The sequence below is a fragment of the Taudactylus pleione genome, unplaced genomic scaffold (genome assembly GCF_031769625.1).
Source record: "Taudactylus pleione unplaced genomic scaffold, aTauple2 ptg000407l, whole genome shotgun sequence".
Lineage (NCBI taxonomy): Eukaryota > Metazoa > Chordata > Amphibia > Anura > Myobatrachidae > Taudactylus > Taudactylus pleione.
Window position 1 is genome coordinate 3,473,693 of NW_028284809.1, and position 27,722 is coordinate 3,501,414.

A 27,722-nucleotide genomic window follows, 5' to 3' on the forward strand; every position below is an offset into this window, starting at 1 on the left:
TCTCACTCTGACAGCTTCTGTGTGGGGTCCAGGGTGAAGGTGTTCCAGTCTCCTGCTAAGGACAGAGCGCAGGAGATGAACTGTTGAGCCACGGGTCGGCTCTTAAGGGAGAAACCACTGCCACACTCAGCTGCAGAAGAGGGAGGGGGGTGAACACCTGCCCATCAAAAGACTCTGTCGACCACAAGAGGTGGGGGGGTTGGAGAAGAGACTTTTTTTTATCTTTAAGGACGAGGTAAGCCCTTTGCGGCAGGGCTGAAAGACAAGGATGGAGAACGCACACGCCAAATCCACGGAGGAAACCCTGGCCTATTTTGGGGTCAACGAAAACACTGGTCTGTCTCCTGACGAGGTCAAGAAGAACTTTGCCAAGTATGGACCCAACGGTATGTTGCAAACCACATATTATGATCTTGTTGTGTGCCCCTCTGTGTCAATGGGAATCTGTTCAAAAACTGCGTCCTCTACAGGGCAACAATGTAAGTTGATGGCTTCAGAGTGTGCGGAGGGTCTACTCACCCCCCCTCTCCCCTCTCCTTTGGCCCTATTGCCATATTGTAACTATGATTATCAAACTCTCACCACCCTGTAGATTTTGTAGTGCTGATACCGATACACGCCATAGTCTCCTATCGCCTGATGACAAATGCCTCTGACTCACCTGTGGTACATTGATAGCTTGGATGTATAGTTTGAAAGTTACCAACACTCCACTTGTCTAAGCTCCTACTCTATGCTTCTCAGTATACAAATGCTTCATTATCTCTAGTCTATACATAATTATATAACAGTAATGGCCTTGAGTATATGAGACATAGGAGTCTATGAGGCGTGGGAAATGAGGTGTACACTACAAGGTAGATCTTTATGCTTATTTCCCCCAATCCTGGGTGCAACCCACAGACGATCATGGTGATCAGACTGAATTAGCCAGGGAATGGTTGCTGTATGTACCGTAGCAAGAACTGCAAAGGCTGTAGCACTGTGATTTGCTTTAATGATTTGCAGGTTCCTCAAGGGCAAGTTTAGGGACAGGACAGTCGGAGCTATGTTGATGGGGGGTAAATATGATAGAGGTAATATGGTAAACACAGGATCAGGTCACATCGGCGGGTCAGAGAGCATAGGGAAGACGCCGTGAGGGTGAAGGGAGTAGTGAGAGCAGGAGAGGGTGCTGGCAGCCAGGACAGTACTTAGAGACGTTAGGCCGCAGCTAAGGATCTCACACCTATGACTGCATGAGTGATGCACTTTGCACTGAAAGTCAGGACATCTGTTCTGTGCCTCTTATCTCCTTGCTGTGAGTGCCTGGAGGAGAAAAGTCCTGGAGTGTCTGTACTGACAAGAGGACAGACCTAGATATCCCGTCTTGCATGTGTGTGACACACGTTTGGTATATATAGAACAGAGGAAGAAGATTAGGGAGTTGTATACAGAGCAGGAGGCTTTACACTGCAGCCAGAGTGTATTCCCCTCTCACACACACACACACACACACACATACATACATACATACATACATACATACACACACACACGCATACACCTCTCTCACACGCACACACACACGCATACATACACCTCTCTCACACGCACACACACACACACACACACAGAGCACAGGGGGTCCCCGGCACTGTTAATTCTGGGCTGCTATGATTATCTTTTACAAGTCCCAGTAGGCCATGAGGGGATCTCTGTAAATGTCACATTCCTGCAGGGGAGGCCATGATCCGGCCAGCTGGGGTCTGTGCTGAGTGTGAGTTTGCATATGGACACAACTGCCGGAGAGCATCATTATATATATATATATACACACGATGCGGATGGCACTCCCACTAATAGTCAAAGAATCCGGGTGCCCTCTGGGGATAACCGGGAACCGGCAACCACATATACAAACACTTTCAGCGGCACTCCATAAAAAAGTCACAGAAGCAGGTAGTTAACATCAACGTTTCGAAGCAATCTTGAAAACGATGCATTAAAGCATCGAAACGTTGATGTTAACTACCTGCTTCTGTGACTTTTTTATGGAGTGCCGCTAAAAGTGTTTGTGTATATATATATATATATATATATATATATATACATGCACCTACATGTAATCATATATCTGAATATACAGTACATAAATATTTACATATATATATTATATATTTATATATGTTAATGTGTTCCAGTGTGTGAGTGTGTGTATATATATATATATATATATATATATATATTGCCCGATAACAGATCTGTATACATAGGATGTTCACATTCAGTGTGACTATATGTGCTGTTACTGGCGTATGTTGATACATACCATGCCAGACTAGTATTAGTGGGAGACATACAGTATAGGAATACTGCAGGGAACACATACTTTTCATGCCAAGTGTTATGTATAGATCTGCACTCTGTACATATTAGGTGTCCTGTATAGTACAGTGTCACACATACTGTACATACCCGGTGGGATCTATCTGTGTCTAGTTAAAGGCAAGTAAAAGGCCATACAGGTACTGAAATATGGCCGCCCCGCCCCCTATACATTGGAGATGGCTCCTCACATGGCAGCCGGGGGTATTTTAGTGCCGGGGTATTAGGTCCAGCCGATGATGTCACTCCCCATATACAGCCATCTCAGCCGTGTCCTTCAAGAGAGCCCCGAGGCTACAAACTGCTGAGAGAGACGAGATCCTTCCCGCGGTCTTCCCAATCTCAATGTCAGCCAGTGTTCCCCAAAATACATTCACAATAAGTCATGCATCTCTATATATAGACATATTGATACCCAGCTAGGCATACTGTAGCTGGAGGTCTAAATTTAGAACCCTGAATTACATTTTGCAATATTGGGTTGCATTTAAAGGCACATTTCCTATCTGACCATCACTATTTAACCACATAACTGGTCTTTCCTGAGGAACTAATGGAAGAAATGTTTTATCAACAATTGCGTCTTTTATTGCGCCTCTGTCTCGCAATCATACGGGGTTGGAAGGTCATAGCCCCAAGGCTAACTCAGTTCCTGTTCCCCTTAGTAGTAAAATATCATTGCACCCAACATCTAGGCGTAACTCCCAGCAAGCAACAAGTCATTTACAGACAATGGTTTCACCAACTAGCATTGAGCAGTTTGCCTGCAGCACAAATCTCCTTACTGACATTATAGCCTGGCAGTGAGTGGGGTTAAGGGGGCACCCCAGGGTTTCTGCCTATCAGTATGTTGGCCAGTGTTACTTGGAGTGGTGCAAGATAGATGTCCGAGTGCATTCTGTTCCCTGGGCACTGGGAAAGTACATAGCATCTGCGTGACACAGGCTGACAGCAGGATTTATTGAGCTGTCACATAACCCTCAGGATACCCTCTCGCATGCACATCATCAACATTGTCATTTGACTACACATGGGATTCAGCATTAATCAAGATTAAACCTGACTCCCAGTAGCGGGGGGGGGTCCGCCTTGCCCTGTAATTTGTTCTCTAATGATTATTCCATACAGTCAGCATCCCATTTCCTATTATCCACTAAGGATACAGAAATGTCCCATAACCTATTATCCACTAAAGTGTTTTGCGCATAAAACTACCAAGAATGGATATACTAAAGTAAACTGCGAAATCTATCACTACAGTACAGTACTCGCTGCTGTAGTATCATAATTGGTGGATAAAAGAGATTAGCGGGTATATTTACTAAAGTACGGGTTTTCAGAAGTGGAGGTGTTGCCCATAGCAACCAATCGGAGTCTACCACCTCTATCTAGCACCTTCTAGAAGATAATAGCTAGAATCTGATTGGTTGCTATGGGCAACACATCTCCACTTCTAAAAAAAATCCACACTTTAGTAAATATATCCCTAGGGGTCACTCATTCTCTTTTACCAAGACGAATACTCAGATACAGAGAGCATCATTTCAGAGATTAGAATCTGCTACGGGAACTCTGTAGCAATTTTTCGGCACCTCTGTAAGATATGATAAATTGGACTGAAACGCGTTGGGTTTGTCATCCCCATTTGAAACATGAAAAAAAAAGACGACCTTCTTAAGCGAATCATATAAAAATGTTACGTGGATCCGTGTTAGGGTCGCCCAATAATCACCAGATTCTGACGTGTGCAACTGTATGCTTACAAACTCAGTATTAAAACATTTTATTATAATTTGTGCATATAGGGATAGCGGCCCCCATGTGCCGCTAATCTCCTGATTAGGATCATCGCTAATTATGTTTTCTCTTTTTTTTTTTCCCCGCTTCCATGGTCCAGAGCTCCCAGCAGAAGAGGGTGAGTTCCTTTACTTCTTACAGAAGAATATATAATATATGGGGACACCTGTATGCAAGCAGCTGTCCCAATGAGTGGTGAATGAGAGACAGTGTGATTATAGTACAGGTAAGTGTGTGACTGACAGTCATTGGCCTCTTTTCTCTCACACTACAGGAAAATCCATTTGGGAGTTAGTTGCTGAACAGTTTGAAGATCTGCTGGTCCGAATTCTGCTGCTGGCTGCTGTCATTTCATTCGTAAGTACGCAGAAAAGTCAGCTGCAGCGGCAGCAAGTGACAGGGCTGATTTACTAAAAAGATTGCCACAATATGCACCAAACTAGCAATTTGCACGCATTCCTGTACCAGCAGCACCCACGCTGGGCCTAGGTTTCCGAAATAGTGTTTATTTGTACTGTCAAAAGAAGCATTTATACAAAAAAAAGGGAGATAAAAGAGGAGGAACACAATAAAAGAATAGCGTCAATTAAGCAATGAGCAATACAGTGAAAAAAAAAAGTAAACTAGTTAAAACAACTTCTTGAAGCTTGCAGAACATCTCATTCCTCTCCTATTTTGTTTTTGTAAGGGTACAGAGGGGAGAGGCATATATTAGTCACACCGAGTCTACTGATCTATGGCCCTGATTCAGCCGGACGCTCTGAAAGAGCGCTCGCTCTGAATCAGGGCGTTTTTGTTTTGTTTTTTGGAGCGGCCTCCTGGCCGCTCGCATAGCAGTGGGTGACCACCCACAGCTATTGCGAGCGGCCAGGATGATGGTCGCGATGGTCAAGACCATCGCGACCATCGGGCTTGCAACGAGACCCTTGTGGTAGGGTCTCGTGGCCACAAGCCCCAGAGAGCTTCTGGCTCTAATAGAGCCGGAAGCTCTCCCACTGACATCACTGGTGATGTCCGAGGGGCCGCCCACAAACGGCAGGCGTTTGCATGGGAATGCCTCCGTTTGTGAAGCCACCCCCACACCACGCCTCCAAAACGGTGCGAGCTGAGAGCGGGTCTGAATCAGGCCCTATGTACGGTAGCGCTTGCGAGCGGGTCTGAATCAGGCCCTATGTATAGTACTAACAGGGGGTTGGATTGCAAAGGACGGTCTGCAATTTGTTCCGACATCCGCTCCTGTCCGTTACCCCATAGAGTTTAACAATGTCTGTGCGTGTATCCGTCTTACCTTTATTCCCACTAAAACCGGAACCTACTGGAGATTAAACATAATAGTGGAGCTTGGTGACATCAGTAGCACAGAAGAGTAAAAGAAAATGGGGCAGATGTACCAAATCTTGGAGATAAAGGGGTCTATTCATTATGTTAATTATCATACTAACTCGGAGCAAGCGCCGGAGCAATTAATCTTTGCTCCGACGCGGAGACAGCTGATCCGAAAAACAGCTGTCTCCCCGAAGCTGCTTCAATGCTCCTTTTGGAGCAGTGAAACTTAGCACTACCGAGTCGACTCTGCAGTGCTAGTGCGCCTGCGTGAACTAGAGTTCATGCAGGTGCACAAAGTACCTGCATCCGAAGGAACGAGCCGGAGAGGGGCGGAGGAATCCAAAAGGATCCCTCTTGAGCTTGATGAATATCTGTCCCCACACCAGTGTATGATATCTGTGATATTAATGTATGGGGACAGCGGGCCATTACGGGAGTGAAAGGTACAGTAAGTAGGAGATATCTGTGATACTAGTGTATGGGGACAGTGGGCTACATCGGGAGAGAAAGGTAAGCAGGAGATATCTGTGATACTAGTGTATGGGGACAGTGGGCCACATCGGGAGAGAAAGGTAAGCAGGAGATATCTGTGATACTAGTGTATGGGGACAGTGGGTCACATCGGGAGAGGAAGGTAAGCAGGAGATATCTGTGATACTAGTGTATGGGGACAGCGGGCCACATCGGGAGAGGAAGGTAAGCAGGAGATATCTGTGATACTAGTGTATGGGGACAGTGGGTCACATCGGGAGAGGAAGGTAAGCAGGAGATATCTGTGATACTAGTGTATGGGGACAGTGGGTCACATCGGGAGAGGAAGGTAAGCAGGAGATATCTGTGATACTAGTGTATGGGGACAGTGGGCCACATCGGGAGAGAAAGGTAAGCAGGAGATATCTGTGATACTAGTGTATGGGGACAGTGGGCCACATCGGGAGAGAAAGGTAAGCAGGAGATATCTGTGATACTAGTGTATGGGGACAGTGGGCCACATCGGGAGATCTGTGATATCTCCTGCGTTACCTTTTTGATAAATGGCCCGGACACTTAACTTCTACAAAAGCAGGTGACAATTATCATTCTCACCTGCTTATGTAGAAATTAAGTGATAATGAATAGAGCCCCAAGTACCAATCAACCAACTCCTGTCATTTTTCAAACACAGCCTGTAACATGACAGTTAGGAGCTGATTGTGACAGTTAGGAGCTGATTGGTTAGTACTTTGGCCCTCATTCAGAGCCGCTCGCAAAAAGTGAGCGCTCGCTCTGAATGAGGGCAGCCGCTTTTGTTTTAAAAGCCGGCCTCCTGGCCGCTCTTTAAGCTGTGGGTGACCACCCACAGCTTTAGCGAGTGACCAGGTGATGGTCGCGATGGTCTAGACCATCGCGACCATCGGGGCTTGCGATTAGACCCTTGTGGTAGGGTCTCGTCTACCGCAAGCCCCAGGTAGCTTCCTGCTGTAATAGAGCAGGAAGCTCCCTACTGACATCACTGGTGATGTCAGTAGGGCCGCCTACAAACGGCAGGCGTTCCTACAGAAACGCCTCCATTTGTCCAGCCACCCCCCACCCCGCCTACAAAACGGGGTGAGCTGACGATCAACATCGACAGCCGCCCCGTTTGTAGTGAGCCCCGGAGCGAGTGAATTTGTCACTCGCTCCAGGGCTTGCACACACGCACTGCGAGTGCTGCGCGTGCACAGGCTCTCACTATCGACCCACTTGCGAGTTCATAGCGCTTGCGAGCGGGTCTGAATGAGGGCCTTTGTCTTTCTCCACTTTATCTTCGAAGCTACGTACACCTCCCCTAATATATCTTAGGGCAGGAAGTTCTCTGAGAGGGAATGACAATGTTTATTGTTTTCCAGCCTGGTAAGCTCACACCTCTAATGCCTCATGCCTCTCTTGTGCATGTTTAGTGAGGTATCAGCTTGTGGCCCAATATACAAAACAAGCCAATGGGATATATCGTGTAAATGCTGTATAATATTACAGGCAATAATACTGATCCCCAGGGAGCAGTTATGTAAAACTGGTGATGGGGTTTTTGGCACAGGGAACAGTACTCCCAACAACAGAAGTACCAGCATTTGTTTAGCTACCAAATACTTATTGTATGCTAAACTTCATGAGGCTAGAGAACAGATCAGACCTCAGACAGACAGAATACTAGTCATCAATGATAAAGTGGTTCTGTACTGACTTATGTCTCCGTGTTTATACTGTATTGGTGTATATTACACCAGTAGATGCACTGTGCTATAGAGACTACAGGGCAATATATTATATATTTCTATCTACATGATAGCTACACAGAAGTAAAATGTGCATTCATATTCTATCCCATCTTCCTACAAACAGAATAAAATAAGTTAATTTTTTTTCCCCCACTACAGTGATAAACGGGTCTATTTACTAAGCCTTGGATGGAGATAAAATGAGTGGATATAAAGTCCCAAGCAATCAGCTCCGGTCATTTTTCAAACACAGCCTATGACATGGCAGTTAGGAGCTGATTGGTTGGGACCTCGTTCACTTTATCTCTATCCAAGGCTTAGTAAATAGACCCCTAGAATCTTGTTCTATGTGCTTTCATTGCATATAGGATATAGTAACGAGCCAGCTAGCTGGCACATGGCGGCTCCCAGGCAGCCAGTCTGATACAGGGGATATCTGCAGAAACTCGCTGGCTGTTCTCAGACAGTGTCCAGGCTGCTGTGAGACGGTGACCCCCCGTTTCCTGCTATACTGATATTTAGGATACTGCATGGGAAGAGTGTCTGTGGAATGAGAGCATCAGACAGTTCTCAGAGCTTGGATAGTGTCAGCTAACACTGCTCTCTATCAGCAGCCTAGTCCTTATCATAGCCAGGAGTATACATATACATATAGTCACAGCATAGCCCACTGCTGGTACGACACGGGAACAGGCAGAGGTGACTAGTACGTGGCACAGGTCTTGTGGGTGCTGCAACTATATCCATGTGTAGTATGCATGGCATATTGCACTCAAATGGGTGACCACTTGAGCACCCCTAATCATTTTGAAAGTTGGCACACAACAATGCACACACTGATATATACCAGGCAGAGGCTGCATAATGAGATCCACCACACAACAAATCCCAACAGCCTTTCACCAGGCAAGTCATCCATTAAGGCAAATCTAGGCTCCAGCCTAGGCCCCAGTTAGCGCTGAGAGGCCATGATTACTAAAACCTGTTTTATGTGGTTACTTTTTCACGCAGAGGTTGGGGTGAAGGTCCCCAAAGCGGCATCTTGCCTAAAGCCTACTCGGGGGAGATGTTTCAAACCTTCTAAAGAGTGGACGAGTGGAGAGGTTGGTCATAGCAACCAACCAGCTTCTAACTATCACTCTATAGAATGCACCTGATAAATGCTAGCTAGTAGCTGATTGGTTGCTATCGGCGACTTCTCCACTCTTAGGGGTATAATTACTAAAGTGCAGTTTTATAGGCGTGGAGGTGTTGCCCATAGCAACCAATCTGATTCTACTTATCATTTATCCAGCACCTTCTAGAAGATAATAGCTAGTATATGATTGTTTGCTATGGGCAACACCTCCACTTATATAAACCCGCACTTTAGCAAAATTATCCCCTGGATACATCCCCCTCCCCTTAATCAGGCTCTACCATTACCGGACTTATCCATACACAAGCATGGCAATTGTAGAACTGCATGTCTTTTCCAGTCATGTCACCATACCGTAATGCGGATTGTAATTCACTGAAATATATTTCTAGTACCTGGAGAAAGTGGAGAGAGATAAAGTACCAACCAATCAGCTCCTAACTGTCACTTTTCAAACACAGGAGTCTATGTATCAAGCAGTGAAAAGCGTGGAGAACTTGCCCATAGCAACCCATCTGCTCCTACCTATTATTTTATAGGCTGTACTTGATGAATGCTGCTTCAAAGCTGATTGGTTGCTATGGGAAACTTCTCCATTGGTCCACTTCTTGATACATAGGCCCCAGAGCCTGTAACATGACAGTTGGGAGCTGATTGGTTTGTACTTTATCTCTCCACACTGTACCTCTGTCCAAGGCTTAGTATATCTCCCCCTATACGTATTATCAACCACATATATAATATAATGTAGGCCTACTTCAAACGAACCGCTGAAATACAGTATATACATATATATAATATATATATATTATTACGGGCGCAGCCTCGCATAGCACATGATATCAGCTCTGTGAAAGAGTTAACCGGGCTCTAACCCTGACCTTTTCTTTTCCCAATGAGCGGCACATTCTGCAGGTTAAATTTGTCTTGAAGATAACTCGATCCGGCCAGTGGCCAGCTCAAGTGTCAGACAGCTGCTGGGAGACTGCAGGACGAGGCCCAGCGAGAGAGAGAAAGAGAGAGAGAGAAAGAGAGAGGAGGTCAGGGGAGACAGAGGGTGTTCCTTGCAGCCTCTGAGTGACAGCCCCGGGTGGCTCTGCGTTTTGTGAGAGCGACAGCTGCACGTAGCACGAGAGGGCCCCATAAAATAGCTGTAAATCTAGCCCAGTGTAACCCAAGAGGCTGTTTCTAATGACAGGAGGGTTCTGCGGTGACACAGCTCTGTGTACAAGCCCAGAGTACACTGGCCTAGGCAGCTGAGCTAACACCTTTATAGAAAGTGACAGATATACAGTAAATGACACATAATCCTTCAGGTATCCGAGCGATCAGTATAACGCAACTTACAGGGCCGAAAAAAAAAAAAAACACCTGCTGCGGCAACTTTTTTTTCTTCAGTCAAATGCAGCTAACTGGCAGCCATGTTTCTGAAGAGGTTCTGCAGTAGCTGCAGTGCATACAGATTTATATAGGAATATATGTAAGCAATGTCCTTCTGCAATATGGAGAGGTGTGGGGTTCTACACCGTATCAGTTACAGCTTTGATATAAAACTGCCATAGTGAATCACTAGCGGCCATATTTGACAGAGAAATGCGGTACTCTGTGTGCATTTGATATGAGAGTCACCTGTAAGTGACTAGTTTCTCTCCTAGCGTTCAGGTAATGTACATACTGCTTTCAGGTTATATACATACTGCTTTCAGGTAATATACATACTGCTTTCAGGTAATATACATACTGCTTTCAGGTAATGTACATACTGCTTTCAGGTTATATACATACTGCTTTCAGGTAATATACATACTGCTTTCAGGTAATATACATACTGCTTTCAGGTTACGCTGTATCTATACAGAACTGTAGAATATTTTATCTTCTCTGTGTGGAAAAGTAACAAGACTTTAGCTTCCTACCTAAGGGTGGTCTCTGCGTTTCAGGTGCTCGCCTGGTTTGAGGAAGGTGAAGAGACAATCACCGCCTTTGTGGAACCATTTGTCATCCTGTTGATCCTCATCGCTAACGCAGTTGTAGGAGTCTGGCAAGTAAGTATATGTTTGTCACTAAATGACCCGGGAATCATAGTGTGCGCCTATAGAAATATCAGTATACATTTTTAAACATGCAACTTATGTATACAGATGTGTCCTCAACGTCCATATTCCATACGGCGCAATCAATACACTCCGAGAGGCGTAGCGTATCGTCTTTTCCTTAAAATGTTGTGTTTTATTCGCATTGCAGACACGCAGCAAACGCCACTCGGAGTGTACTTGAAACGCGGGGCTGCGACACAATTAGTTTTAAACACGTGCAAAGTCGCAGATGAAGCACGGAATTTGGCGTGAGAAAACCCCGTGCCTGCTGCATCGCAGCACTTTGTATACATTTTCAGGCTCAGTCGCACACAGATGTACAAATGTCGCACAGGAAATTGATCATTACACACCAGCAATGTAGTTCTGGCGCTCCCAGTTGTATTATTTATGGGAATAAGTCGCACATTTTGAGTTATAAAGCTCAAAGCGGCCGAGTCGCCTGGGCTCAGCGCGGGATTGGGGCTATTTCCCACGACTACAGCCAAAGTGGGTGAGGACATATCTGTATATTATTTAATACTTGAACAGAGAATTTCTTAGCTGATTTTTATGGCTGCAATAATATAAACATCAATAATTACTATATGCACCAACAATGATTTCCCGTGAATGCAGCTGGATTATTCTCCAGGTTACCCAGTTCCAACATGAACCACTTAATCATATGCAGTCATCTCTTGTTAGTTTTACGGATAAAGAATGAAAATGTGGTATAAAAATACTGTTCTCCTAAAATGTCACAATAGTGAGCTAATACTTATTAGCATTATAGCCCTAAAGAAAGCTCTGTTTGCAAACCTAGGAAAGGAACGCAGAAGACGCCATTGAGGCTCTTAAAGAATATGAGCCTGAGATGGGAAAAGTTTACCGCAGTGACAGAAAATCGGTACAAAGAATCAAGGCCAGAGAGATTGTGCCAGGAGACATCGTGGAGGTGGCAGGTGAGCAGGGGGGCACTGGTATTGCCGCAGCCTGTAAATGTACAGGGCACTGGGACCCTGTCTCATTAGACATTAGAGGTGAGCGCGGACCCCCGTGTTTTGGTTATGGAAATCGATTAAAAAAAAATCGATAAAGCAGCTCTATTGGAGCACGAGTACGTTTTTTAAATCCGATCGGATCCCTCCCATGAGCCCCTGCGGCCCGCGGCCTTCTGCACAGAAGTCCCAGAAGTCCCTCTGCCCGGCAGCATCGCAAAGGACAGCTCTTATAGGAGAGCTGTCCTTTGTGAAATTCTTGGTACATCCCGCCCTAAGCTTCTGTACCTGCCAGAGGTCCATCCTGTGGACTATGAAATGTCTCATTAAGCTCATATACCTATATATAGCTAAAGGTGCGTATCCACTAAAAGACATGGAAAACGACAGCACGATTAGGACATTGTAATCGTGCTGTCGTTTCCATGTCTATGATGTGCCTACACTGAACGTTCAGTCGTTCAGCATAGGCACAGCCATCATCCCTGTACATGCTGAACCCGACGTGGTCGTCAGGTTGATCAGCATGTACGGGGCGATGATAGATGTCGGAAACGACCAGCGGGCGCGCGCATCGCTGGTCGTTTCCGACCAAAATCAGCCCGATGCATGCGAAATTTGCAAGCGCGATAACGACGTGTTATGTGGTTACCTACGCACCTTTACTGTACCTTTGTTTGGCCATTTGAAATGTTCTTAGGAAAGGGAGCACAGAGCAATAATTTCCATGTGCAGCAGCAGATTGTAGAACGTATCACAAGCTCCCCCTGTGGCCAGATGCAGAACTGCATGCACATGGAAATAGCAACCTTTTTTTTTTTTTTTTCATACAACCAGGAAGTTGTGACAGGTTTTCAGGTCTTGGTTCAAGATAACTAACCCACCCCCCCCTTCCAGGACAACATGGTTTGTTCCAGGTGCAAGTTACTTTTTTTGTTTGCTTTTATTTTCAGCTCTAAATCAGCCCCACTATATGTATTAGCGCTTATTCACACTGCTGCTTGTTCACTTGCTATATATGGAAATATCTTCCACAGGGAGATATAGAGCCAGTGCTGTAGCAGGGCACAGATGCTCCCAGGGCTGGCAGATGTGACATCATAATGTCACACGTTGCAGATAGGACAAGCATTGCGGCAGCAGGAAGAGATAAGCGCTGGGCGCCTTTCTATGTAGCGGGATGCCTCTCCAGGCACCCCTGCGCGGTGGGGTTTCCAACAGAGCAGCAACAATACCGCCCTTTCGGGCCTTGTGCTCTGGGCACATCCCTCGTTACGGGCGTGAATACAGGCTGGAAAAGTATGGAAAAGTAGACATTTGTCACTTGAAGAATCCCATAAGGAATCACCTGCATGTAGTGTACTTGAATATAGTTAAACTATGCTATTTAAATAACCAAAAGCTAAATAAGAGCACAGTTTCCTAAAGTAATGTCTGCTGTAAAAGTTACGCCAATTTCTTAGAACTTAATACCTGGCGTCCATCTTCAACTTGTCTTTCTTTCCTCAGTTGGAGACAAAGTCCCCGCTGACATCAGGCTCATCAGCATTAAATCCACCACTCTGCGTATTGACCAGTCCATCCTGACAGGTATGTTGGCCAATTTGCCCCAGAGGACCTCCTTGTCTACTGTAGGCCACCATGTTCCTTACCATGGATGTCTCACCTAAACCTTCTGCCGCCCACAGGAGAGTCCGTCTCTGTCATCAAACACACTGAAGTTGTTCCAGACCCCCGGGCTGTCAACCAGGACAAGAAAAACATGTTGTTCTCTGTAAGTGCCTCTCACTGACGTATCTCTAGGGCTTTCTGCACCTCACTTTGTTTTATTCTCTCACCACACGACTTTGACATTCTTTCTGATGTCCCTCAGGGTACCAACGTAGGAGCTGGCAAGGCCATTGGTGTTGTCATTGCCACCGGTGCCACCACTGAGATTGGTAAGATTCGTGATGAGATGGCAGCCACTGAACAGGACAAGACCCCTCTGCAGCAGAAACTGGACGAGTTTGGCGAACAGCTGTCCAAGGTCATTTCCCTCATCTGTGTCGCTGTATGGCTGATCAACATTGGACACTTCAATGACCCCATCCACGGTGGCTCTTGGATCAAAGGAGCTGTTTACTACTTCAAGATCGCTGTGGCCCTGGCTGTAGCCGCTATTCCCGAAGGCATGTCCTGTTTGTTTTTCTGGCGCTACTACCTAGTAACGCTTCATAATAGCATGATCTTGGCCTAACTGTCACCATCATCCACCAAGTATGGTACATGACTTCACTGCCAGTCTCTCGCCCCATACAGGTCTCCCAGCTGTAATCACCACTTGCCTTGCCCTGGGTACCAGGCGTATGGCCAAGAAGAACGCCATTGTAAGGAGCTTGCCCTCCGTGGAAACTCTCGGTTGCACATCAGTCATCTGCTCTGACAAGACTGGTACTCTGACCACCAACCAGATGTCTGTCTGCAGGGTAGGTTTCCACTATGTAGAGCGTGTGCGAGCTCAAAGCATAACAGAAATGGGTTTGTCGGTAGATAACGAACTATGTAATCCCTTGTCTCACACAGATGTTTGTTCTTGATAAAGCTGAAGGCGACGTCTGCACCCTGAATGAATTCACCATCACTGGATCCACCTATGCCCCTGAAGGAGATGTGTGAGTCTAGATATTGTCAATTTAGTAGCTCTGCTTCTCACTACTGACCAATGCACGCCACACCTCCAGTAGCCGCTCTGCCGGATTGCAGCAGAATAGGGATCACCCGGAGTTTGGACACTGTCTGCTCTGATTAGACCTACTGGCAAACGAGGGCTCTACACACTCATAGGTTAAAATCCTGAGCTCACTGATCTTCCATTTCCACAAGTCATTATTCCCTCCATAATTGCTACCTGTTACTTCCCAATGCCATCTCTTTTCTGAATGAACCACTATGCTACACCACTGTATTTTCTCTCTATGCCCTCCTGTCAGATCCATCTTCACGCCTGTTTTCAGTTTCAATTTTCTGCACCGTGCAATGGCATGGACTATCTCCGTAAGGGCCTCATTTATCAATGCAACGAGTTTTAAAACTTGTTTCGTATCATAACAGTGCTCCAGCCAATCAGCTCCCAACTGTCATGTGTTTGAAAAAATGACAGTCGGGAGCTGATTGGCTGGAGCACCATTTATCCTATGCAACGAGTTCTAAAACTCGTTGCGTATGATAAAACTCGTTGATAAATGGGCCCCATAAATCCCCAGCTATGTATCCCCAAGTGCTATCCTCATTTCTGCACGTCTTTTACTTCTCCCCTAAATTTCTCTACCTTCTATCTCACATATATCTCTTCCTCTCCTGGCTCCCCCCTGCCTCTCTGTGGTACTCTCTCAGTCAGAAGAATGATAAGAATGTGAAGGCCGGCCAGTATGATGGGCTGGTGGAATTAGCTACAATCTGCGCACTTTGCAATGACTCATCTCTCGACTTTAACGAGGTAAAAATTCAACGTCGTCCCCCCTCATTGGCACCCCTTCCCGGTGTGGGCTGTTCATCTAACACTGACTGCATGCACTAATATTTTTTTGAGAATTCGATATAAACTACTGAAAAAAATAAAAAAATAAAAAAAATGCCGCTATTACTACAATAAATGTGATATGGCATAAAAAAAAATGCAGCAAAAAGCAGGAAAAAAAAAAAGTTTGCCTCCAGATCAGGCGAGAAAAGTACGATATCTGCCACGGGCCGCATAGTAAAACGTGACGCAGCACAAGTTAATAAACGATGATCAGCAGAGGTACTTTGACGTCACCTGGCAATGAATATAGATTGTACAGTTTGCGGGTTCAGGTTTTCTTGCTGGTATGCCTGACGCTTAGATACGCTGTGTTGGGATTTCAGTACAGAAGAAAGCAGGATATTTCGTTATTAAAAGTGCAATGTTTTTGAGAGTTGAATGTCTTAATAAGGAACTAAACTGCGAACATAGACATCGCTGAAGAGAACATATAACATTAATGTCAAAAATAATAAGAAAATATGCCCCTATATATAATACAATTACATAGTATTTATTGAACAATAAATATCATTCTGACATCTATAGTACTAAAATGCATATAAATACAATTCACATATGTGAAAAAACACAATATTTTTACAGTTCTACATTTAGTACACCAGAAAAATAAAAAAAGATATTTATATTTCTTATATGTCATTTTTTTTTTATATTTAATTATTACTTTTTATTTTTTTGGTGTACTAAATGTAGAACTATATAAAGATTGATGTGAGAATGATGTTTATTGTTCAATAAATACTATGTAATTTTATTATATATATATATATATATGTATGGGCATATTTTCTTATTATTTTTGACATTAATGTTATATGTTCTCCTCTTCAGCTCTGTCTATGTTCACAGTTTAGTAGTTTTTCTTCTGGCTTGCTACTATATTGTACAGCTGCATGAGGGTAATTAATTTTATTGTGACCTTCATTCAGCGCCATTGGCTATTTTCTCTTAATTATTTTTTTCTGTCCATCTTCCTATAACAACCTTTATTATCTTACTATAACCGCTATTAGTATCTTACCATCGCCGCCATTATTATCTTACCATCACCGCCATTATTTTCTTACTATAACCACTATTATTTTCTTACTATAACCGTCATTATTATCATACTATAACCGTCATTATCATCTTACTATAACCGCTATACCCACCATTATTATCTTAACATCACTGCCATTACTTGCATACAGTAACCGTCATTATTATTTTACTGTAACCGTCATTATTATTTTACTATAACCGTCATTATTATCTTACTATAACTGTCATTATTATCTTACTATAACTGCCATTATTATCTTAACATAACCACCATTATTTTCATACTATACTCGTCATTATTATATTACTATAACCGCTATAACCGCCATTATTATCTTAACATCACCACCATTAATATCTTAACATCACCGCCATTATTTTCATAGTATAACCGCCATTATTAATTTATTATCACCACCATTACTGTCTTACTATCACCACAATTAGGCGTATATTTACTAAAGTACGGGTTTCTAGAAGTGGAGATGTTGCCCATAGCAACTAATCAGATTCTAGCTATTATCTTCTAGAAGGTGCTAGTTGAATGTTAAGTAGAATCTGATTGGTCGCTATAGGCAACATCACCACCTCTAAAAACTCTCACTTTAGTAAATATACCCCTTAGTAACTTACTATAACTGCCATTACTATCACCACGATTAGTTTCTTACTATAACCACCATTATTACTGTATGTTACTGTCACCGACTTTACTACTATTTTACTATCCCCTCCATATATATACATGTACAGAAATACATGGCTCATTTACCTGTACATAAACAATGCAGACAAAATCTAGATCCATGATCCATGTTTTATGTATATGTAATAATGGGTTGACATTTATGTTTAAAGATAATTGTACTTTTTACTAAAATGGGAATAATAAGTGCCCAAATCCTACTCTTACCAGGAGGTATCTTATAAAAAGAAAAAGAAAAAAAACATTTGACAATACATTGCATGTACAGATGAGCACAAAGCCTAACGTGGGAATGATTCCACCTCCGTGAATGTTTCACAGGAGTCATACTTGCACGATACGCATTTTATGCGCACGTGAATGTCTAAGACATGGCGAATAGCAGTAGCAGCGGTAATGCAGTGTGTTAGAAAACCTACATCGCAATGTCAAGGTGTTCCCCAAAGCATGACGATAAGTCTTCTCCATAGTTACTAACCTACAAAGCCCATCATCAGGGCATCAGCTACAAACGTACTAATGGCTTCTGGTGTGACTGCAGCTAAGAGGCTATGAAAACTGCGCCCCAGGTATCATAACCTGTTCTTCTCTCCTTGCCCTGCAGTCTAAGGGAGTGTTTGAGAAGGTTGGAGAAGCCACTGAGACAGCCCTGACCACCCTTGTTGAGAAGATGAACGTGTTTAACACAGAAGTGAGGAGTCTCTCTAAAGTGGAACGCGCCAACGCTTGCAACTCCGTAAGTGCGAGGAAGTTCTCCAGACGCTGGTATAGACTGGATTGTAATATTGCATTTAACAGCTCATCATGATTGCATTACTATGTTGCCCCAACACTTGAAGATATAACCTTCCAGTTCCCGGAACCAGTGCCCATCTTGTGACAGACGATCCCAGCTGTCTGCCTAGTATCATTATAGAAAGCTAATTATGTAACATGCAAGCAAGCTGGCTGTTGTGTATCAAGAACTTTGACTATACCGGACACCTGCCCTGGACTTGTCATATCCAAGAAACCTAACTCCCTTCTAGCAATCTACCCCTTAATGGTCCCATGTAACGAACTATCCCAAGCACCTGCCATTGTGGTATCATGTACAACTTCTCCCTGAACCTTGAGAAACTGCTCAGCAAATACTGCCAATCTGCTTCCATCTCTGAGTTCTATGAACAGTTCGAAAATCATGTTGTGCTATAATTAGAACTGGTTAACATGGTCTAGAACAAAGTTGCAATACGCATTGGGGTGGCCAAATTAAGTTTCTCGAATCCCTGACTCCACCCCGATCACCTGGCTGAGCGTTAGCTGAGTTACTTGTCAGCGACATATAAATTGGGATTTGCACTCCATTTTTGATGATTGCTTTTACCACCTAGGACCCTAACAAGCCAACGCAAATCTTCCAATCTCACAGGTTATCAAGCAACTGATGAAGAAAGAATTTACCCTGGAGTTCTCACGTGACAGGAAATCCATGTCAGTCTTCTGCACACCCGCCAAAGCTTCCCGCGCCGCTGTCGGCAACAAGATGTTCGTAAAGGTGAGATCCGAGCATGAACCTTAGCGTACAGAGAGCTGATCAATTTGATCAATAAGTAGGACATTTGACATTTTGCAGGTCCTAACCCCTATAAGTGCAAAAAGTATTTACCAAACTTGATTTGCCCGTAGTATTCCACCTTTTTGATCAGCATTCAAAGATTCATTTCAATTGTGTTTTTGATTAGCTAAAGACACCCAGACCTCTTGTAATGAAACCTACAAATATCATCTCCCTAGGCTGATCTCTGACCACTTCCCCCTTTTTTCCTAGTTCTTTCAATGTGTGACTAAACTCTTTATCATGTAATCTGTTTTGGCAGTACATTGACCTTTACAGTTATAGAGTAGTAAAAAAATGTAAAATGTAAATCCTGGTTTATAGGCTAAAAGGATCTTTCAAGTGTTTCAAGTATAATTTTAGATGCTTCAAAATGCTCATAATACACATTTTGTGTTGTCCTTACTATATATTCAGCAAGATTTTTTTATTTCTCCCACCAACATAACAGGGTGCCCCAGAGGGTGTCATTGACCGTTGTAACTATGTGCGCGTGGGCACATCCCGTGTACCTTTCACTGCACCCATCAAGGAAAAGATCATGTCTGTAATCAAGGAATGGGGAACAGGTAGAGATACTCTGCGTTGTCTTGCTCTTGCCACAAGGGACACTCCACCAAAGAGAGAAGAAATGAATCTTGAAGATTCCACTAAGTTTGCCGAATACGAGGTAATTTAGAAACAAGACACGACTTTACATTGATGAGAGAGAGGCAGACTGTATGTTGTCTACAACCACATTTTGTTATTGCAGCAGTGATTTTATTTAACGACACCAAACTTATCAATCAAACCATAGTAAACCAATATTGGAGAGTCTGTACTGCATGAACACACCAAATTTTTTTCTTGTTCGATTGCTTATTAAAAATATATTCTTCGACAGGTTGACCTGACTTTTGTTGGCGTTGTGGGTATGTTAGATCCCCCTCGTAAAGAAGTCATGGGCTCCATCCAGCTCTGCCGTGAAGCTGGTATCCGTGTCATCATGATCACTGGTGATAACAAGGGCACAGCCATCGCCATCTGCCGCCGTATTGGAATCTTTAAGGAGGAGGATGATGTGTCAGGACGTGCCTACACCGGCCGCGAGTTTGATGATCTTCCCCCTGCAGAACAGAGAGACGCCGTCAGGAAGGCTTCCTGCTTCGCCAGAGTGGAGCCAAGTCACAAGTCCAAGATCGTAGAGTTCCTGCAGTCCTTCGATGAGATCACAGCTATGGTGTGTAAAATGACTTACGTGGTCGTTTCCCCGTGCACGATGCACTCCACTGTGTGTGTTTCCTATCATCTTTGCCAATCTACACTCTTCAAAGCTCATCACCAATGTCCCTTCATTTAGGTTCCACCATGAATAGAGTAACTTCATGTCTAAGCCTATGTGCAAAGTCCTAAATTGCCCTGTTGTATAGCAACCTGTTGATCATCAGTGGTCTCCTTGTGACTTCTTTTCTCGCTTTCCTTTGTCAGACTGGTGACGGTGTAAATGATGCCCCAGCTCTGAAGAAAGCTGAGATTGGTATTGCTATGGGCTCTGGTACCGCTGTGGCGAAGACAGCCTCAGAGATGGTGTTGGCTGATGACAACTTCTCCACCATTGTGTCTGCAGTAGAAGAGGGTCGTGCCATCTACAACAACATGAAGCAATTTATCCGCTACCTTATTTCCTCCAACGTAGGAGAGGTTGTCTGGTGAGTTTGATCCCTTCCCCAGTATTTCTTGTCCTACCATATAAAAAACATTAAGGTCTGATCTGCGGACACATTTCATAGTTCTCTCTAAGCTTGTGCAAAACCGTCATTACAGTATTTTCCTGACTGCTGCCCTGGGTCTGCCTGAGGCTTTGATCCCTGTACAACTGCTCTGGGTTAACCTGGTAACAGATGGTCTGCCCGCCACAGCCTTGGGCTTCAATCCCCCTGACTTGGACATCATGGACAGACCACCCCGTAGCCCCAAGGAGCCCCTTATTAGTGGATGGCTTTTCTTCCGTTACATGGCTATTGGAGGTAAGGACAAGTACATTTTATATTGAGTACAGGATAAGTTGCCCGTTCTTGGTTCCGGCACATTAAAAGCCATTGAGACCACATGAACATTATTTGTCTTCCTTGCAGGCTATGTGGGTGCCGCCACTGTAGGAGCTGCCGCCTGGTGGTTCATGTATGCTGATGATGGACCTCAAGTGACTTTCTACCAGCTGGTGAGGACGCATTACTTATTTTGCTCCAATTTCTATCTTGGCCTTTGTTGTCTTGCCGTAATTTCATCATCTCAATATCTCTTCCGTCCCTCAGAGCCATTTCATGCAGTGCACAGAAGATAATCCTGACTTTGAAGGACATGAATGTGAAACCTTTGAGTCCCCATTGCCCATGACCATGGCCCTGTCTGTGTTGGTCACCATTGAGATGTGTAACGCTCTCAACAGGTAAGAACACGTTGAGCTAACCCACTTGTCACGTCTCTTTCTTGCACCTCTTTGCCCTCCTGCTTCACGATCTTGGGGACTTTCATGCTGACATCTATCAATGTCCTTCCTTCTTTTCCACAGTCTTTCAGAGAACCAGTCTCTGATCAGGATGCCCCCATGGGTGAACATTTGGCTGTTGGGCTCCATCTGCCTCTCCATGTCCCTCCACTTCCTGATCCTCTATGTTGACCCTCTGCCTGTGAGTAAAAATCTCCAGTTAGCACCTCACACTAAACACTGATCTTATAACGGAAAGTCCAGACTAATTGTAATCAATTAAAGCAAGAGTCGGCCATGATGGGTGTGTCTAAGAAAACATGCAATCGACTTTATAATATGATTCATTCATCTGAAATGGCCACAAAACATAAATCAAACATGACCAAAATAATACTCTGCTAACCATTGCTTTCTATTCATCAGATGATCTTCAAGTTGACACCTCTGAACTTTACTCAGTGGTTTGTTGTCCTGAAGATTTCCTTCCCCGTCATCCTATTGGACGAACTTTTGAAATTTTTTGCCCGTAACTACATTGACGGTAAGCAGAAACCCTGTCTTTATTGGTGGGAATAGTCTACAATATACAAACATATGCTAGCCATTCAGACTGAGGACTACAAACTCATATCCAACAAAGAGTAAAGTAAAATACATACCAGCTGGAAGGAATACTGAACGACTGAAGACACATGTTCTCTCTTTTCATCCATCCTCCTTATAATCTTCTCATATTAATATTATAACTATCATTGTCTCAGACAATTTATCCAGACTTCTCCGAACCAAACAGTGATCAATGTATGTTTTATGTTACTATCAGTGTGACGCAAAATGCGTCCGTTTTTTTTTTTATACACAACTGTAGTTGGTGTTAACAGTATCTTAATTGGTATTGTAAGACTAATTGAGATACATTTGCGTACAAAGAATAACAGGGGGAAAAAAAAAATCACTGTTTGTTACCCTAGTCTGGTTAAGTTATATCATTGACTAATTATATTTTTACATTTAAAATGACTTTGCATTAAACCAGTATTTTTTATCCTTTCCCGTAGCATAATCCTTTCCTCACCACTTCCCTGTTCCTGTTTAACAGGTATCCCATCATGTTGCATGTGGTGACGCGTTTCGCTTATTTATTGTCTGCATGTGACTCCCCTCTTCCACAGCAGAGTATTATGACGGATCTTTGCTTCATAACACCACAATGACGATCTGTAACTACTAAATAACAACTACTGTATGTCTCATTCATCATCAAATACTTCATCATCATCATCATCATCATCACACTTGCTGCTCAATATCAATGGTATCATTACGCATTTCACAGTTCTTAATGAACAGTAAAGTAAAACTTTCGGTTTTTATAGTATCACAGTGGGGGCCTGATTCCAATTTGTGCAATAACTAAAATGCAAATGCGGCAGGAGGCATCTGTAAAAAATTAATGCCTCCTGCATGCACCCGTGATCCAAGTGCTGCGTCCGAGGACACAGCATCAGATCACCATAGCGGCCATCGGTCACGATGGTCGCAGCCCTCAGCCAGTCAGCGAAAGCCGAAGCTTACTCCGACTGACCGTCGGACCTGGTGGGCTGAGTCCAGGAAGTCTGGGTCCGATGACGCAGACTCTGGGCTCCTCACCTAGAAAACAGGGGCAACACGTCCTGGTCTCCTCCCCCCCTCCAAATGTTTGACATGCTGCGGCTAAGCTGTGTTTGTGAGCAATCACGCAGGACCTGTTCTGCACATGCGTAGACCGGGTCCTGCCCATGCACAGATCCCAAAACATCGGATTTGAACGTAAACCATCAGGTTTGAGTACAAATCAAAATCAGGCCTTATATTCAGAAGTCCCAAAAACCTGTACAGTGACCAACTTCCTGTTCACTGAGAACTTTAATATAGCAGACAGTTCTTGTTACATGTGAACCTTACTATAGGACACATTACAGTCCCGTTTCACTATGTTCTGTACCGTAAGAAACTTTTCTTGTTTCTCATAAACTGTGAGCAGACATAGAACTACACTGACTGCAGGCATTGCAGCTGCTCACCTCCCTGCAGCTTGCTGAAGCTCCCTCTAGTGATCAGCTGTTTTATAGAAAACAAAAGGAAGGCTGTGATTGGTTAACATTGTATACTGTTTCTTATTGGTCAAAATAACTGCAGCCATAAACTTATCATTAGAGAGAGCATCAGTAAAAAGGAGAGAGATGGTCTGTCCCATGTATTTGGGCAGGGCCGCAACTAGGGGGGGGCTGGAGGTGCACGTGCACCGGGTGAGCCGCTGTACCTGGTGCCAGTGACCTCCAGCCCGGCGCTGCAGAGAGGCTCCAAGCCGGACGTCCGCTGGTAATATTTATTACCAGCGGGCGCCCGGCTCCTTCTCTGCAGCGACGCGGTGTAGCCGGAGCCGGAGGCTGGAGTTCTCTCCCGAACTCCAGCTTCCGGCTCTCCCCACGGGCACTATGGGGGAGACGTCATGACATCTCCCCCATAGTTCCAAGGAGCAGCCGGCGGACCGGACGCGACGCTGGATGCAGGAGCGGGGTTCAAGGTAAGTATTTTTTTTTTTTAATAAGCTGCACTACAGGGGCATTATTATGGGGGCAGGGGCATTACCACAGGGGCATTACTATGGGGGCATAGGCAATAAGGGGCATTAATAATGGGGCATGAGCACTACAGGGGCATTACTATTGGGGCATGGGCACTACAGGGGCATTACCACAGGGGCATTACTGTGGGGGCATGAGCACTACAGGGGCATTACTGTAAGGGCACTACAGGGATATTACTATGGGGGCATGGGCAATACAGGGGCATTACTATGAGCATGGGCACTACAGGGGCATTACTATGAAAGCATGGGCACTACAGGGGCATTAATATGGGAGCATGGGCACTACAGGGGCATTACTGTATGGTGGGCACTACAGGGGCATTACTACATTACTATGGGGGTATTAACATATGGGCATTACTATGGGGGCATTACAATATGGGCACTACTGCAGGGGGAATTACATGGGGGGCGCCAAATTACTGTCTTGCCCCTGGTGACAAAAATCCTAGTTTCGGCCCTGATTTGGGGGACCTTACTGTAACTGCAATAAAACATTATACCATTTTTTTTCTACCTTTGGCACATCATACTGTATAATTAACAGACTTTAGACAATTAACACGTATCATTAACATTTTCCCCATCATCACCATCATATGTGTCATTAATTCATGGATTCCAGCTCTACTTACAAATTACCCTATCATGCCATCTCTTTTACACCCCCCCCCCTTACCCTATCGGCATAAAACCCAAGGGCGCCATGTCACCGGACTGTTACACATGATATGAAAGGTATACACACAACGGGGGAGTCCTGTGTGCCTCAAACGTTCATGCAATTCAGAAAGTGTCTATGAACGTGCCTATGTGTCCGGCTTCGTCTTGTGCATCAACAAGCGATTTACCATTGCAGAAAGAAAGATGCTGAATCGTAAAATCAGAGCAATTTGCCAAACAGTTTATTCGGTTATTAGATTTATTTTATTTTATTTTTTTAAGCATCTTTTGATACAATTGCATGAAGCAGACCAGCAGTGCACAAAGATAGCTATTCTAAATGTCCTGACACTTCAAATGTTGCATCCTGAAAAGCAATGCATGTTGGGTATGGCCCAGGTAATGGGAGCAGACTTATTAGTGGATTTATTTATGGTCACTTTGCAGGTAAGTGGTTTAATAGGCGGTGGTGGAGTTTTATGTAACCAAATGCGTTAGATCTACATTGTATAGACTTAAGGGTTCATTTTTAGCTAATTTACAATATGTTTAAAAAAAAAAACAATTGCCTGCCGCATATAACAATTTGGGGTCTATGCACTATGGGCCTGATTCAGCAAGGAACACAAAAGGAGAGAACGCACGCACTCGGGCCGATGTTTCCTCACTGCGCATGCATCGCAATGCACGTGCGCGAACTAGCAATTGCAATGGGAACTGCGATTGCAAAGGGTACGCAGACCCATCGCAGAGTGATTGACAGGAAGTGCTGGTTGTGGGTGGTGACGGAGGGGGTGTCGGGCGAATGCAGGCGTGCCAGTGCGTTGCAATGCTGTTGCAGGGGGCGCGCATAAATTATCCACTACAATGCCCTGCGCAGCCTGAGGCCTCAGAGCGTGCGCTGAAGTTAGCAATTCCTGAGTGAGGTCTGACCTGCCCTAACTGTGCGTATGGGTCCGATGTTACTCCACGTTACCGATTATTCCGCTATACTGCCCAAGTATACGGATGTGAGCAAGGGGAAGTGGGCGTCCTTATCTTAAGATGTGATATTAGCAACTGCGGTGCGTGCGTATTAGCAGAATATCGTTCCTTGCTGAATCAGGCCCCGTGTACCTTGGAGAGAGATAAAGTGGGTGCAGATAAAGGGCCTCATTCAGACCCGCTCGCAAGCGGGCCGATGGTCAGGCAGTGCGCACGCACTGCGCGAGCCCCGGAGCAAGCAAGAAATCACTCGCTCCGGGGCTCGCAGCAAAACGGGGCGGCTGTCGATGTTGATCGACAGCTCGCCCCGGTTTGTAGGCGGGTCGGGGGGGGTGGCTGGCCAAAAGGAGGCGTTCCCAAAGGAACGCCTGCCGTTTGGGGGCGGCCCTACTGACATCACGAGTGGTGTCAGTAGTGAGCTTCCTGCTCACTGGGGCTTGCAGGAGACGAGACCCTACCACAAGGGTCTCGTCGCAAGCCCGATGGTCGTGACCATCACCTGGCCGCTCACAAAAGCTGTGGGTGGTCACCCACAGGTTAGCGAGCGACCAGGAGGCCAGCTAAAAAAAAAAAAGCGTCCACCCTCATTCAGAGCGAGCGCTCGCTTTTTGCTAGCGGCTCTGAATGAGGTCCAAAGTACCAACCAATCAGCTCCTAGGTGTCATTTTTCAAATGCGTGAGGGTCTGTCTGCGCATGTGTATGGCACTGTAGCCCGACGGGGACCCGACAGTGCCTGGAAGGCTTTGCTAAAGCCGGAAAGCCAGCGCTGGGTCCCCATTGACAGGTATGGGGCCCGCATCGCTCTCGCTATTTACAGATGGCGAGAACGATGCTGTGACAGACGGCGGTAATCTTAGATTACCGCTGTTTGTTGAATAAAGGATGACATAACCCCTTTAGCAAACAGTAAAGGGGGTTATGCATCGTTGATAAATGGGGCCCACAGCCTGTAAAGTTTCAGTTAGGAGCTGATTGGTTGGTACTTTATCTCCAGCTACTATATATCTCTCCTAGGCTTAGTACATAGACCCCTTTATCAGAAGAGTAATTACAATAGATCCCTGCCTGCAAGTGGATGTATAGGAGTATATAGATACTTGTGTGTATGTGTGCATGTATGTTTTTCTTTTATAAGTGTTCCAAGGAAGATATAAGCCATTGGCTGATATAACGACCATCTGAATGGCGCAAACATAAATTCAGACGTATGCGGAGGTGGGCCAGATTCCGTTTAAAAAACCGCACATCTCTAACTCTTTTTTTTCTCTCTTATTGTCTTGACAGAAAAAGAAAAATTCCAGTAAAAGGAATTCAGCTTTTTACTGAAATAAATCAGATTTCAGCCCAAATTTCCATTGAGACTTTCTCTTTAACCATCCCCTCCTAACATCTCATCTTGACTTCCCCCCCAACAACACAACACTGCCAAAACCTCAACCTGTCTCCCCAAAGCCCTCACATCCTAGTGTACACAAGGTCAGATTGCAAGGGCTTGCGTTATCCATGGGCTGTTTTTCTGTTTCCAAGCGCCTTCAAAGTCGTGCTTCCACCATTAACCCTGTTTCTAGCACTCCCCTCCCTGTTATGCCCTGAATATTCAGCATACGAATCAAGGAATATGTCACGCAGCTGGAGAATGTCGCAGGATTCCGAATGCATGTCCCCTCCGAGTCTCCTCCACCATTGAACGTTACAAAGTCGGCGTTTTTGTAAATGGCGGCATCACGTTATCCTGTTCCCAGCTCTCCGAGGGAGTTGCAGCTTGTAGCAAAGATAAAACAAAAAAAACGGAAGTGAGAAAACCAAATGAAAACTGTTCTAGCTATTTATTAAAGTTAAATAATAAGTTAAACTGACAGTGGCTTTTTGTGTGGTTTATTGACATTCTCTTTGGGGGCAAGGGTGGCATCGGATGGTCTATAAAAACCTAATGCATAAGTGCTGAACATTCTCATAACAGTGAAATAAACAGGGTAATCAGACAATGCTAAGCTAAAAAACACAATAGCATTGACACAAAATCTAAGCAGTTTAATAATAGAAATTATCTCGTAGCTCAAGATGGGGTCTACCACATTTAGGTAGCATTTTATCCTACAAGGGACTGTAAAGGGAA

At 44.6% G+C, this 27,722-nt stretch overlaps 1 protein-coding gene across 2 annotated transcripts; it reads left to right on the forward strand.

The window, feature by feature from the left end:
• Nucleotides 1-27,462, forward strand: ATP2A1 (ATPase sarcoplasmic/endoplasmic reticulum Ca2+ transporting 1). Of its 2 annotated transcripts, none has more exons than XM_088446920.1 (22): nt 1-386; nt 4,265-4,282; nt 4,439-4,521; nt 10,806-10,910; nt 11,767-11,905; nt 13,451-13,531; nt 13,630-13,715; nt 13,815-14,112; nt 14,243-14,409; nt 14,507-14,595; nt 15,317-15,419; nt 17,861-17,992; nt 18,668-18,793; nt 19,305-19,523; nt 19,740-20,075; nt 20,324-20,544; nt 20,660-20,862; nt 20,971-21,056; nt 21,151-21,284; nt 21,408-21,525; nt 21,750-21,867; nt 26,891-27,462. In XM_088446920.1, the coding sequence occupies exons 1-22, from the start codon at nt 269-271 to the stop codon at nt 26,908-26,910; spliced, it is 3,000 nt and encodes a 999-aa protein (XP_088303046.1). In that variant the 5' UTR covers nt 1-268; the 3' UTR covers nt 26,911-27,462. The 2 variants fall into 2 exon arrangements, with proteins under 2 accessions (XP_088303046.1, XP_088303047.1); XM_088446921.1 differs by lacking the exon at nt 26,891-27,462 and adding an exon at nt 22,385-22,425.
• Nucleotides 27,463-27,722: the final 260 nt, after the last annotated feature.

Bases quoted from the DNA above. Each gene is read 5' to 3' on its own strand.
- ATP2A1 (XM_088446920.1), top strand. From the start codon at position 269: ATGGAGAACGCACACGCCAAATCCACGGAGGAAACCCTGGCCTATTTT. The intron at 18,794-19,304 runs GTGAGATCCGAG...CCAACATAACAG, and splicing joins GCAACAAGATGTTCGTAAAG to GGTGCCCCAGAGGGTGTCAT. The intron at 19,524-19,739 runs GTAATTTAGAAA...ATTCTTCGACAG, and splicing joins CTAAGTTTGCCGAATACGAG to GTTGACCTGACTTTTGTTGG.